The sequence below is a fragment of the Microcebus murinus genome, chromosome 4, assembly GCF_040939455.1.
Source record: "Microcebus murinus isolate Inina chromosome 4, M.murinus_Inina_mat1.0, whole genome shotgun sequence".
NCBI lineage: Eukaryota > Metazoa > Chordata > Mammalia > Primates > Cheirogaleidae > Microcebus > Microcebus murinus.
The window spans coordinates 57802685-57817985 of NC_134107.1; the positions used below are offsets into that span (position 1 = coordinate 57802685).

The window sequence follows — 15301 nt, forward strand, 5'->3', positions numbered from 1 at the left end:
ATATAGCAAACAAGTTCAATAGAGTTGACATTAGGAAACAAAATTTTTTAGAAATCACAGTGACGTGTTTTGCATTGTTTATGATGATAAAAGGAAACAAAGATTTAGTTGAAGGGAAATCCTAGCTTCTGTCTTGTCTTCATTTTCTATCTTGTTCCTCATTTGCTCATGTAGCCTAACTGAGTCAGCATTCAAAGTTCATGTGGAAAAACTGACTTTGAGACAAAGGAAGCTGGATGAAGACCTGCAGTTATACCAGATACCTCTGGAGCTCAAGTTAAAACATAGCACTGTTCATGTAGATGAACTGTGTCCTCTCATTGTCCCCAATCCGGGAGTTGCTGTCATTCATGACTATGCAGATTGGATCAAGGAAGCATCAGGAGATTTATTGGAAGCACAGAGTGAGTATACACACACTAAGTGTCTTTTGAGATCTTAGGGATGGGGGTAGTAGCATGTGTTCATAAGAGGACATATAAGATTTCCTTTTATCAGTCCAATAGGTAGATGACTGAGCTTGACTTTTTCTGTTAGCGTTTAATAAGCAGAATAAGAAATTGCTTATTTGAATAAGAAATTGTCTTGAATAAGAAATTTTAAATGAGAAATTGTCACTGTGTTCTTATCATCATGTTTTCCCCTTAATATAAAAATCCTTCCTCAAAGTGTAAGCAGTCAAATCCCTTAGATTTATGAAATTGCATTCCTTTCCTAACCCTAGAACATAGGGAGAGAGAGATTCATTTCTTCTTTTTCTAAATCCTACGCATTCTATTGGGTAGAATAAAATGAGTAGGATTCTATTTTGAAACAATCTATTCATCTATTTTGACTGTATTTTTTAATCAGTACTTAAAGTATTTTTCTAATTTGTGAAGTTAATATTTCAAACAGTAGAAAAATCATTTAATTACATGTTTAGCAAAAATCATCTTTATTGAAAAGTGGAGATTTTTAGAATGTTCAGTACCACACATGTTGGGACTTATTTATGTTCAGTCCTTGTGTTTGCTTTGTTGTCCCATCTTTTAAAATGTGTAAATTATTTTCCCAGTGCATACTGGTAAGTGGCTTAAAGTGATAAGCAGTGCTTTTTTGTTGTTGTTTTGTTTCTTGGGGGGCAGTATAGCTAAGTACTTAAGAGAATGAAATTGGACTTTGAATACTTGTATTCAAATTCTGGCTCTGCTATATAACTTTGTGCTTTGAGCAATGTCACCTAAACTTGGTAAATGTTAGGCTGTGCCTATATCAGGAGAGAATACTCCTTCACAAGTTTTTAGAGCACTTTACATTTCCTAAAGCATTTTGTAGATACATGATCAAATTAGAGGATCTTCTCTCTGTAATCTGAGATGGTATTAGCCATAATTAGGCTAGGGGAACCTGTTTAAAGGAGCATAGAGTTATATCTGTTTTGTAAGCACCACAGAAACCTGGATTGAGCAAGCAGTTATACCATATACCTCTAGAACTTATAAGACAAAGCTTAGTGAGGTAGAGACAGATTGAGGTTAACCACTTGAGTGGTGGCTTGGGATGTTGATTAATTTATGTTTTTTAGACATCACAATTAGAGTGATGCCCTCTCTGAAGTTATTATAAGAATTTGTGTCATAGCATTGTTTTGTTTTGTTTTTTCCCTGCCTTAGTTATGAAGCACTGGAGCCTGACATGGACATTATGTGAAGCCCTGTGGGGCCATCTGAAGGAACTTGACAGCCAGCTGGATGAGCCCAGTGAATACATTCAAATTCTAGAGCGACGAAGAGCTTTCTCTCGCTGGCTGTCCCATACTGCCTCACCTCAGATTGAAGAGGAAGTCTCCTTAACCAAAAAAGATAACCCTGTGGAGGCTGTCTTCAGCTACCTCACCGGCAAGAGGATCAGTGAGGCCTGCTCTTTGGCCCAGCAGTCAGGTAGGGAATATGGTTCTTTCTGTACCCCTGCCTGCTTCCTACTCACTGTCTTCTACCTCCTAATTGTGGATTTGCCTTTGTATTCTTTTCTTTTTTTTTTTTTTATATATATATATCAGTTGGCCAATTAATTTCTTTCTATTTATAGTAGAGACGGGGTCTCGCTCTTGCTCAGGCTGGTTTTGAACTCCTGACCTTGAGCAATCCGCCCGCCTCGGCCTCCCAAGAGCTAGGATTACAGGCGTGAGCCACCGCGCCCGTGCCTTTGTATTCTAACCTGTGAATATTAAGTGTGGTCTTCCCTCCCAGGAAGATTGCTGGTTCCTCCAGAATAGGGACCATGTATTCTAGTTATCTTTTTAGAACCTTAAACATTAAATTTACTTAGCTAAACTTATTTCAATTTTATGTTACATATGCATTTATAATAAAACTAGAAACTGGAGAGATAAGCAAGAAGCAATAAATCAAAACCACCTAAATCCTATGACTACTACTCACTGCAAACATTTCAGTGGGTAATTTGTACTTGACTCTTTCCTTTGTAATACATAAACTATAAGTGATAGTTTATAAGTGATACTCTAAACTTCTATAAACATATGCCTTTTGTATGAGTTCACTTATTTCATTCAAATAAACATGTAGAAGTTTAATTTCTGGCTTGAGGTATTTAACTTGGCTTTTTTTTTCCCAGCATATTATGGGGGTACAGATTTTAAGGTTTCAATAAATGCCCATTCCCCCCTCCCCCCACAAGTCTGAGTCTCCAGCATGACCATCCAACTTGGCTTTTTTGTTTCTTTAAAGGACATCCCATATATATATATCTGAACTTTTTTTAGTTTCCCTTTCACTAATGAGGCGTTTAGCAAGTGTTTAATGACTATCTAGACACTAATCTTGATAGGTATACAGGATGACATAGTTCAACATAATCTAATATAATTAGATCCTTGATCAGACCATGTTTGTTGGAACCCAATTTATCTAAAGCCAACTGATTAGATTCATCAACTGAATTTATTTTGGAGGCCAGTTGGGATTGGCCAGTTTTGGGATTATAAGAAACAAATCACAAGAAAAGCTAGAATGAGTAACCTATCATAAATGGCCAGTTGTGTTCCACTATCACTACACATTTATCTCAGTGCCATTCATGGTCCTTGTACATTTGTACAGTGAGAATTTATCTTCAGGATTGATCTTCTATAAAATTATAATGATTGTGAATCATTAAAAGGATAGTGTTATGCTTACCACAACACCTGCATGTAGTGGGAGAGGATCTTCTAGAGAACTAGAAGTTGAATGTAGAAAACATGAACAATACTATCAACTAACTTTACCTGACATATATCTAGCAAGAAGAAAGACTTCAAATCAATAACCTAAGCTTCCACTTTAAGAAACTAGAGAAAGAAGAGCAAACTAAACCCAGAGGTAGCAGAATGGAGAAAATAAGGAAGATTAGGGTAGAATCAATGAAAAGAAAAACATAAAAATAATACAGTAAATCAGTAAAGGCCTTAAGTTCCTTGAAAAGACCTTCCCTCGGAAAATCCTGGACCCAGATGTCTTCTCTGCAGAACATTATATAATTAAACAAGAAATAATACCAGTCCTCCACAAATTCACAAGAAGTAGACATGGGAACACATTCTAGGTCGTCCTGTGATGCCATTATTACCCTGATTTCAAACCATATCTAACAAAAAATCTATAGGTGACATCATACTTAATGATAAAAGACTGAACAGCTTCCCCCTAAGATTGGGAACCACCATTTCTGTATAACATTGTAATGGATGTTGTAGCCAGTTCAAGCAAGAAAAAGAAACAAAAGTCATACAAATCTAAAAGGAAGGCATAGAATTGTCTTTATTCACAGATGGCATGATTCTGTATGTGGACATAATCCACAAAAAAAGTAGTTGGACTAATTAACTCAGAAAGGTCTCAGAATTCAAGGTCAATATACAAAATTCAATTGTGTCTGTTTGTATTAGCACAAGTTATTCAAAAATGAAATGAAGAAAAACAGTTCCATTCACATCAATATCAGAAAGAATAAAATACTTAAGGAGTAAATGTAACAGAAGAAGTTTAAAATTTACATACTGAAAACTATAAAACTTTGCTGGGGAAATAAAGATCTACATAAGTTAAGAGACATTCCAGGTTCATGGAATATGTCTCAGCCTCAATATTGTTTGGCATTTGGGGCTCATAATTCTTTGTTGTGGGGGTTATCCTGAGCATTGTAAGATGTTTAGCATCATCCCTGCTTTATGCCCTCTTGTTTTGATAGCCAAAGATGTTTCCAGAAATTCATTGCCAAATTTCACCTGAAGGGCAAACCACCCTGGTTGAGAGAGGCTGATTCACTGAAAACCTCAGTATTGTTAAGATGTCTTTTTTCCCCGCAAATCTGTGCATTCAATACAATACCTACTAAAATCTATCGGGTGTTTTTGCAGAAGTTGAAAACCGATCTTTATTTGGAAACATAAAGAACCTTATTTGGAAATGTTCAGTCAGAGTACTCAACATTTTCTAATTTCAAAACTTAATAAAGTTACAGCAGTCAAGACAAATAAGGATAGATAAGTATCAACAAAACAGAAATGAGACTCCAAACATAAAACTGTTTCGCTTATAGACAATTGATTTTTATTTTATTTACGAAGTTGTCAGGACAATTTAAATGTGGAAAGGGTAGTCTTTTAAAGAAATAATGCAGGGATTGTTGATATTCACATACAAAAAAGATGAATTTAGGTTCTTACCTCATGTCATACGCAAAAATTTACTTGAGAAAACACTATAGAATTCTGCCATTTATCTCTTCATTTGGAAAGTCAAGGATTGACAGAAGCTGATTGGTTGACTAATCAATTAGTTACTGATGATTGTAGCCAAGAGAGATGACCTTAAATGATTGCATCAAGGTGTGATATACCAATATCCTCTTTGAACTTGACCATCTCTAGTGACCAAGATATTTATATTTTTTGACCAATAAACATTCTCTCTTTGCTTCTATAAACACACAGATACATTCTTTTTCCTTTTTTCCTTTATTATTAGTCACCTAGGATACTGGCAGATCATAGCCAAGTGTGTTGCAGCACCATGAATTATAGTTTTACCTATATGCAATTAGGATAACAACCTGGTCTAGCAACAGATTTCCAGACATATTCCTGATGCATGGTTTCTTTCTTCTAGGCAACGTTAGTTTGTGAATGAAACCCATTGAGATGAGAGTTTTAGCTTCTGGTAGGAGCTTATATAGTCATATAAGTACTGACCCAGAAACAAAAGGAAAACAACTGTTGACTTTTAGGAGGTTTGTAATGGCTATAAAACGTTTTTTTATCATAACTCAGCATTTGAACTAGAAATTTTCATAAACTGGAATTCTATCCCCTCACATTCTGGTTAATTAGAATCTTTTTATTTTTCCAGCCCTTTGTTCTTAGAAGGTTTTAAGAGAGATTTCTGGACTTGTAGAAGTGAAAGACTCACCCATTCTCTTTATACTATGAACATATATGTTCTTTCTTTAGGTTTTCTCATTTCTCAGTGTCATCATACAGTACATTCTAGTTGGGCATGTTTTCAGTTATGACATCTGTTTTCACTACAAACTTTTGTTTTTGTTTTTGAGACAGGTTCTTGCTTTGTCACCCGGGCTAGAGTTCAATAGTGTGAACTTGGCTCACTGCAACCTCAAACTCCTGGGCTCAAGCAATCCTCTTGCTTCAGCCTCCCCAATAGCTAGGACTACAGTTACATGCCACCACACCTGGCTAAATTTTTGTAGACACGGGACAGAGTCTTGCCATATTGCCCAGGCTGGTCTTAAACTTTTAACTTCAAGCTGTACTCCCACCTAGGCCTCCAAAAGTGCTAGGATTACAGGCATAAGCCAGCACACCTGGCCTCATTAGAAACTTTTGAATCAGATGTAATTCTCCTTCATTTTATAACTGAAGTGTCTTGCTTAGGGTCACAGAATTAATAATAGGTCTGTTGATCTCTATATACTATACGTCTATATGTAATTTAAGTTAAACTACTTTGCAGGTTTTTACCCAAGGAAAAAATGGTATGTTTTTGATCATTCTTTTGGCACTACTGCAGAAAGTAATCACAGGTGTTAAGTCCTCCTACCTGAAGAAATAAGAAGAGTAATCCCCAAGTGTCTGACCAAGTCCATAAATCCTTAGTAACCACAAGAGAACTTCTGTTTCTCTTTCAGGTGATCATCGTCTTGCCCTTCTTTTATCTCAGTTTGTGGGTAGCCAGTCAGTCCGGGATCTACTCACCATGCAGCTGGTGGATTGGCATCAGCTTCAGGCTGACTGCTTCATCCAGGATGAGAGACTGCGCATCTTTGCCCTGTTGGCTGGAAAACCGGTATCTTCTTGTTTTACCATAATCTCACCTCAGTTTTCTCATAAATTCAAGGTGGTTTGAAGTTGAAGCAAAGAGCTATCTGTATAGATTACACACAATTACACATACCTGGACAAATGGTTTTTAATTTCTAGTGGAAATATTTTCAACTTATAAAGGCTGACATGCACACTATAGAAAAATTTAGTTACATAGAAATCAAAACTTTAAAATTCACCATATCTCATATCTTAGTGGTAAACGATATAAATAATTTATCTGTTTTTCCAGACATATTTTAATTCTACATCAACATATATGTGTTCATATTTACTTATTTGTATATACAAGTAAAATCAATTATACATAGCAGTTCTGCCAGGTTTTTTAACCTACTCTATATGAACATTTTTCCATGTCATGAAGCACCATTTTTTTAATTAAATTTAATATCATAAAGGAAAAATAAATCTTTTTCTTTTCCTATATGCAGCACATCTGTTTACAGCAAGCACCATTCTTTTAAATAGCCACTTCTATTCCATTTTATGGATGATAGACCATAATTATTTTAAGCCAGATTTCTATCACTGCCTACCTCTTTGATTACCTTCTTATAGTCAATTTTCAGAAATAAAATACCTGGTTATAATTTATGCTCAATGTAAAGTTTTGTTAAGTTCTCAACTATGGATGGTGAGAAGACCTGCTGTCTGTTTTCACTGGCTCTCATCTGTTTTCAGATCATTGATAATTTGTTTAAATCCACCCTCACCTGCCAGCAAGAGACTATGTATTTTATATCTGGATCATTAACACTGGCATCACGATAATTTAAAATATCACTTGAATAAATTAATAACTTGTAGACATATCCCATAATAAGGTTAAAATTTGCCATAGTGATGATTTTGTCTCCTGCAGGTGTGGCAGCTCTCAGAGCATAAGCAAATCAATGTGTGCTCCCAGTTGGATTGGAAACGCTCCCTGGCTGTCCATCTTTGGTATTTGCTTCCACCAACAGCCTCCATTTCTAGGGCACTCAGCATGTATGAAGAAGCATTTCAGGTATATATGGCCAGTAGAGCAATCAGGAATCTTGGTGGGGGTTTCTGTTTTTGCTAGAGAAGTCCTATAGACAAAAAAAAAAAATCATCATTCATATTTCATAATACTTCTTACTAACTGCTATATTAAAAGTACTATAAAATTGAAATGGACCTAGGAGATCTGATGGGAAACGTTATCCTTTTTTTTTTTTTTTTTTTTGAGACAGAGTCTCACTTTGTTGCCCAGGCTAGAGTGAGTGCCATGGCGTCAGCCTAGCTCACAGCAACCTCAAACTCCTGGCTCAAGCAATCCTCCTGCCTCAGCCTCCCAAGTAGCTGGGACTACAGGCATGCGCCACCATGCCCGGCTAATTTTTTGTATATATATTAGTTGGCCAATTAATTTCTTTCTATTTATAGTAGAGACAGGGTCTCGCTCTTGCTCAGGCTGGTTTTGAACTCCTGACCTCGAGCAATCCGCCCGCCTCGGCCTCCCAGAGAGCTAGGATTACAGGCCACCGCGCCCGGCCGGAAACGTTATCCTTGTTCCTACTTCTAGGCAGGGCTACTTCTCCAAGTGTCTGCTATTTTTTTTTTTTTTGAGACAAAGTCTCAACTCTGTTGCCTGGGCTAGAGTGCTAGCCCAGGCAACAGCCTAGCTCATAGCAATCTCAAACTCTTGGGCTCAAGCAATCCTTCTGCCTCAGCCTCCCAAGTAGCTGGGGCTACAGGCACGCGCCACCATGCCCGGCTAATTTTTTTTTTTGATATATTTTTTTTTAGTTGGCCAATTAATTTCTTTCTATTTTTAGTAGAGAGGGTCTTGCTCTTGCTCAGGCTGGTCTCAAACTCCTGACCTTGAGTGATCCTCCCACCTCAGCTTCCCAGAGTGCTAGGATTATAGGCATGAGCCACCATGCCCAGCCTCTGCTCTTACTTTATTAAATATGATGACTTTCCACAGTTGAGTTTCCCACTGCTGTTTTCCTGCCTCTAAATCTAAGGGTTTTTCTTCATTTCTAATGCTGTCTTGTTCCTTTGGGAATTCTCCAATAAACACCCTTGACCTCAGGTTTGGTTTAACCCCAAACTTAGCAGTTCTGAAATTTGCCTCTAAATAGTATATTTCATATTCCTTATCATTGTTGAGCTTAAAGTATTGTTATTGTTTTTAATGCCATCATTTCTTGAATTCTCTTCTTATTGTCCTTACATTTGTCTTCGATAATGTTTGTCAGAATTATTTGTCAGGAGAAAGAGAACACTAAAGAAACTGAATACATTAATATATTAAGAATTGTGGCAAGTAAAGTATGGGGGTTTAGTGAGAGCTCCTTGAAATCTTTACCAATCCAAGATAAGTGAAATATTTTGGGGATGAAAAAAAGTTTAAAGTCCCTTGATAGATTCCTTTCGGTTGTCAATTCATTCTTATTACAAGTATCTAAGTCATAGAGACATGATAGCATCTAGTAAAATAGACCAGTAGCTGATGTTTTGTGAAATTCTTCCCTTCAGAATACCTCTGAGAGTGACAGATATGCCTGCTCCCCACTTCCTTCATACTTAGAAGGCTCTGGCTGTGTAGTAGAAGAGGAACAAGACTCTCAGAGACCCCTTCGAGATGTCTGCTTTCACCTTCTAAAACTCTACAGTGACAGGTAAACCAGAGCCAGGCATTAGAGTCACTTAAGTGCTCCATCAGCCCCTACGGAGTCCTTTCCTTGGTTTTGTCCCTTTCTGATGCCCCCAAATTGCCATAAGTCTGTATAAATTACCAAATATAACTTATAGTAGTTACATGGAAACCACATTGGAATTAGAAATCTAAAAATTATTTTAATCAACTTTAATGAGATACAGTTTATATATAATATAATAAAGTATACAGTTTGATAAATTTTTATCATAATTTTCACATTGTGTTTTTTTTTTTTTTTTTTTTTGAGACAGAGTCTTGCTTTCTTGCCTAGGCTAGAGTGAGTGCCGTGGTGTTAGCCTAGCTCACAGCAACCTCAAACTTCTGGGCTCAAGCGATTCTCCTGCCTCAGCCTCCCGAGTAGCTGGGACTACAGGCATTCGCCACCATGCCCGGCTGATTTTTATATTATATATATTAGTTGGCCAATTAGTTTCTTTCTATTTTTATGGTAGAGACGGGGTCTCGCTCAGGCTGGTTTTGAACTCCCGACCTTGAGCAATCCGCCCGCCTCGGCCTCCCAGATGCTAGGATTACAGGCGTGAGCCACCGCGCCCGGCCTCACATTGTTAACTACTATCACAACCAAGATACTATTTCCAATTACATCTGAAAAATTCTCTTGTGCTCCTTTGTAGTCAGTCTTCACCCTAGACAACTATCGACTGGCTTTTTGTTACTATAAATTCATTTTGCTATTTTAGAATTTTCTGTAATTGAGATCATACCATATGTTCTCTTTTGTGCCTGGAGTTTTTCACTCAGCATAATGATTTTGAGATTTATCCATATTAGTGTACATGTATAGAATTTGGGTGAGGAGTTTGCATAGGAATATATCTATTCATTTATTGATGGCAGTTAGGTTTTCTTATTTTTAGCTATTGTGGATATATCATTTTACTTTCCCACCAGTAATACATAGATCTCTAGTTGCTCCGTATCCTTTTTAAATTTTGGTATTGTCAGATTTGGGTTTGTTTTTTTTGTTTGTTTGTTTTTTCTTGAGACAGGGTCTTGGCTCTGTTGCCCAGGTTAAAGTGCATTGATGTGATCATAGCTCACTGCAACCTCAAACTACTGGGCTTCAGGTGATCCTTCTGCCTCAGCCTCCTGAGTAGCTGGGACTACAGGTGTGCCACCATGGCCGGCTAATGTCTTGAAGAGATGGAGTCTTCTGTGTAGCCCAGGCTGGTCTCAACTCCTGGCCTCAAGCTATCCCCCTGTCTCAGCCTCCTAAAGTGCTAGGATTATAGGCATGAGTCACTGTGCCCAGTCTGTTGTCAGATTTTTATTTTTATTTATTTATTTAGAGACAGAGTCTCACTCTATTGCCTGGGCTAGGGTGCTGTGGTGTTGGCCTAGCTCACAGCAATCTCAAACTCCTGGGCTCAAGCAATCCTCCTGCTTCAGCCTCCAGAGTAGCTGGGACTACAGGCATATGCCACCATACCCAGCTGATTTTTTCTATTTTTAGTAGAGACTCTTGCTAAGGCTGGTCGCAAACTCCTGACCTCAGACGATCCTCCCACCTCATCCTTCTAGGATTACAGGGGTGAGCCATCGCTTCCAGCCAGATTTTTAAATTGTACCATTTTATTTGGCATGTAATAGTAGTATCTGTGTGTGTGTGTGTTTTCATTAAGAAATGCAGAGTGGTTTATTTATATTTATCCAATATATTATCCTGTGCTATTATTATATCTACTCTACTAATTAAAACTATTAATATTTCAGAGATGTATTTTTACATTATATTAGAAATACCTACAGGTGGTTTTTTTCTTTCCAGTCACACTAACATCTCACATCTCTTTTCAATTATTCAATCCCTTCTTTTAAATATAGGGTATTTAACTATATTAATTATATAGAATAATATAGTTTTGTATTACAAGAAAATATATATAAAATTTACCATGTTAAGCATATAATTAGGTGTCATTAAGTACATCACATTATTGTGCAAGCATCACCACCATCAATCTCCAGAACTTTCTAATCTCCCTGTATTAAACCTTCTGATTGTGTTTTAATTTGCATAATGAATTTTTTTCACGTGCTTATTTACCATCTGTATATCTTCTTTGCTAAAATGTCTATTTAAATATTTTGCCTTTTTTTAAATAGGGCTGACTTAATGTGTTTTGTAATTGTTTATATATTCTGGGTATATTTATTATATATGATTATTATAAATTGTATATTTTATAATAGAAATTTTCATATTCTCCCAGCAAAAGAGCTGTTCTTTTCGCATTTTTTATGAAGCTAATGGAATGTTTTACATTTTTAGATGGTCGAATTTATAAAAGTTTTTATACTGCATAATTAATAGATATAGGGCTGTTGAGATTTTATATTTATTCACAAGTCAACTTTAATAATTTATTTTAAGAAATTTGTTTCACAAAAGTCACCAGATTTATTAGCATGAAATTATTCATAACATTTCTTTATTATCCTTTTTAAATACCAGTAGAATCTGTAACAGTGTCTCTTTATTTCCTGTTACTGATAATTTGTGTCATTCTTTTTTTTTTTTTTTTTTTTTTTGAGACAGAGTCTCGCTTTGTTGCCCAGGCTAGAGTGAGTGCCGTGGCGTCAGCCTAGCTCACAGCAACCTCAAACTCCTGGGCTCGAGTGATCCTTCTGCCTCAGCCTCCCGAGTAGCTGGGACTACAGGCATGCGCCACCATGCCCGGCTAATTTTTTATATATATATCAGTTGGCCAATTAATTTCTTTCTATTTATAGTAGAGACGGGGTCTCGCTCAGGCTGGTTTTGAACTCCTGACCTTGAGCAATCCGCCCGCCTCGGCCTCCCAAAAGCTAGGATTACAGGCGTGAGCCACAGCGCCCGGCCTAATTTGTGTCATTCTTTCTTCTCTTAGTCTACCTAGAGTTTAGTAATTCTATGGACCCATTCAAAGAACCAGCTTTTGGTTTCATTGGTTAATCTCTGTTGTTTATCCAGCTGAAAATGGATCATATACCTAAATTTCAAACCTAACTATAAACTTTCTAGAAGAAAATAAACCAGAAAATTTTTGTAGCTGTGGACTAGGCAAAGATTTCTTAGATAGACATAAAACACAGAATTCATGAAAGAAAAAAATTGGTAAATTGTACTTCAGCGAAATTTAAAACTACTTCTCATTGAATGGCTAGTAAGAGAATAATGAGAAACTACAGACTGGGGAACATTTGTGATTTATTATATTTAATAAAGGACTTGTATCTAAAATATATAAAGAACTCTGAAAATTCAATAATAAGAAAGACAATTCCATTTAAAAATTGGATAAAATATTTAAACAGATTCCTCATCAAAGAAGATCGAAATATCAAATAAGCACATGAAGAGATGTTCAGCATCAATAGACAACAGGAAAATGCAAATTAAAACCATCATGGTATACTACTACCTACCTGTAAGAATGGCTAAAAATTCAACAGACCTTCTGTACCAAGTGTTTTCATGGATGTGGAGCAACTGGAATTCTTAAGCACTGCTAGTGAAAAAAAATACAAAATGGCACAGCCATTTCGAAAGACAGTCTGGCAACTTCTTTAAAAGTTATAAACATATACCTATCATATGATTCAGCCATTCCTCTCCTATGTATGTAATTACCCAAGAGGAATGAATATATGTTTTCCCTATTTGAATGTTTATAGCAACTTTATTTATAATGGCACCAAACAGGAAACAACCCAAATTTTTGTCAACAGGTGAATGGATAACAAATTGTAGTCCTTTATACAGTGGAATACTGTTCAACAACATAGAGGAGTGAACTGTTGATGCATGCAACAGCATGGTGAATTGCAAAATAACTCTATGCTTAGTTTTGAAGGAAGCCAAACCCTAAAAGAGTGCCCCTAAAAAAATACTATATGCTTTCTATTTATATAAAGTTATGCAAATTGAGAGCTAATTTATTTTTTATTATTTTTTTTTCTTTTTCTTTTTTTTTTTTTTTTATAAGTTACAGCCTCAATATGAGAGCTAATTTATGATGACAGAAAGCAGATGAATTGCCTGGGAAGGGGTGGAGGGGCATAAAGCAAGAATTGCAGAGGGGTATAAGAAAAATTTTGGAGATGATGGATATGTTTATTTTCTCAGTCGTGGTGGTGGTTTTACTGTCCACATGTTAAAATTTATCAAAATTGTGTACTCTAGACATGTGCAGTTTATTACATGTCAGTTTTTGTGTCTACAAAAGAAAGAAGAGGCTATCCCAAAGTGCCAGAAATAGAGAAACCAAAGCCAGAATAAGGTAGTAAATGTAGCCTTGTTGTCATGAAAAGTAGAGTTGCTATGACTTGGATAAAATTAATACTCAATCCCTTAAAAATGGACTGTACTGGCCGGGCGCTGTGGCTCACGCCTGTAATCCTAGCTCTTGGGAGGCCGAGGCGGGCGGATTGCTCAAGGTCAGGAGTTCAAAACCAGCCTGAGCAAGAGCGAGACCCCGTCTCTACTATAAATAGAAAGAAATTAATTGGCCAACTGATATATATATATAAAATTAGCCGGGCATGGTGGCGCATGCCTGTAGTCCCAGCTATTCGGGAGGCTGAGGCAGAAGGATCACTCAAGCCCAGGAGTTTGAGGTTGCTGTGAGCTAGGCTGACGCCACGGCACTCACTCTAGCCTGGACAACAAAGTGAGACTCTGTCTCAAAAAAAAAAAAAAAAAAAAAAAATGGACTGTACTGTCCAATAGAATAGATGCTATTCACATGGCTATTTTAATTTAAATTAAATAAAATTTAAAATTTACTCTAACCATATTTCAGGTGTTTACTATCCATATGTGGCTAGTGGCTATCAAATTGGTCAAGGCAGAGTAGAGAAATTTTCCATCATCTCGTAATGTTCTGTGCAACACCACTGGTATAGAAAAACTTGACTCTTTACTCAGAAAGTTGTTAGAAAGTTATAAAATGTCTGAGATCTTAGATGAAAAGGAAAAGTTACTGGATCTTTAAAACATCCATGTGTGGGATTATAGTTGCAGGTGTGGGGTCTTAGTTTGTACTAATCTTATAGCTGGGAATTGCAAGCTAAGAATTTACCATGTAAACTGGTTCAGGGCCATTGAAATCCCTGAGCCTCCAGCAGAAGACAAAGCAAAAATCTCTGCAAATCTCTGGATACTTTCAAAACCTACAGCACCTAGATTTCTATATAAAGAATTATACCTACTGATGACAAAATCAAAGATAAAAATTACAACCCAAAGAAGGAAATAATCATCATGAAGACCAGTTAGCTGTTCAAACAAATAGAAGAATTAGCACCTAACAACTTCAGATAATAGAACAATCTGAAATATACTAAGGTAGCTATGTTACCTTTTCTTTACATGATGAGGAAAAATAACACAGTATAATGAGGGAATGGAAGGATGAGAATTTTGAAGACTCCCTATATCAGGATGGTAAAACATATATGCCAAACCAATACCAGCTAACCCGTTAGATCACACAGCCTCAGAAGAGAAGGTGCCCTGTTTCTTTGTATTATCTAAAGGAAGGGGTCCTCAGACTTTTTAAACTGGGTGCCAGTTCACTGTCCCTCAGACCATTGGAGGGCTGTTGGAGAGTGCGGCACACATTCCACACATGCACACTGTAGGCCTGGGATGAGTCGGCTGCTAACCAGGACAGGCAGTGACAGCAAAAACACCCAGCGGGCTGGATAAATGTCCTCAGTGGGCCGCGTGTGACTCGCGGGTTATAGTTTGAGGACCCCTGAGTCTCAGAGGGAAGGAAGGAAGGCCTGTAATGCTTTTGCGTTATTTTATTAATGCTTGCGTTATTTTATTGTCTTCTGAGACATAACCAGAACAGTTGACCTATCAGTGCAGGCCATCTATTGGCTGGATATGATAACTATCAGCACATTCTTCTCTGCAGACATTATGATCTCAACCAGCTGTTGGAACCTCGAAGCATAACAGCAGATCCTTTGGACTACCGCCTAAGCTGGCACTTATGGGAAGTACTGAGGGCTCTTAACTATACTCATCTCTCAGAGCAGTGTGAAGGTGTGCTGCAGGCTAGTTATGCCGGCCAATTGGAAAGTGAGGGGCTCTGGGAGTGGGCCATCTTCGTCCTCCTGCACATTGACAACTCAAGGTAAGTGAAAAGTCATTGAACCCTCTGGGTGCATCTAATACTTCAGGGCAATGCCAAAGGAATCATAGTCTCTTA

The 15301-nt window shown here is 37.1% G+C and overlaps 1 protein-coding gene across 3 annotated transcripts in view; it reads left to right on the forward strand.

Moving 5' to 3' along the window:
- NUP98 (nucleoporin 98 and 96 precursor) overlaps nt 1–15301 on the forward strand; it is a 107425-nt gene that overhangs the window by 83203 nt on the left and 8921 nt on the right. For all 3 annotated transcript variants that reach the window (XM_012744996.2, XM_012744997.2, XM_012744998.2), the window contains exons 24-29: nt 175–404; nt 1656–1922; nt 6190–6347; nt 7251–7394; nt 8894–9036; nt 15005–15226. In XM_012744996.2, the coding sequence (XP_012600450.1) occupies nt 175–404; nt 1656–1922; nt 6190–6347; nt 7251–7394; nt 8894–9036; nt 15005–15226 (1164 nt within the window). The remainder of the gene's footprint in view (nt 1–174; nt 405–1655; nt 1923–6189; nt 6348–7250; nt 7395–8893; nt 9037–15004; nt 15227–15301) is intronic.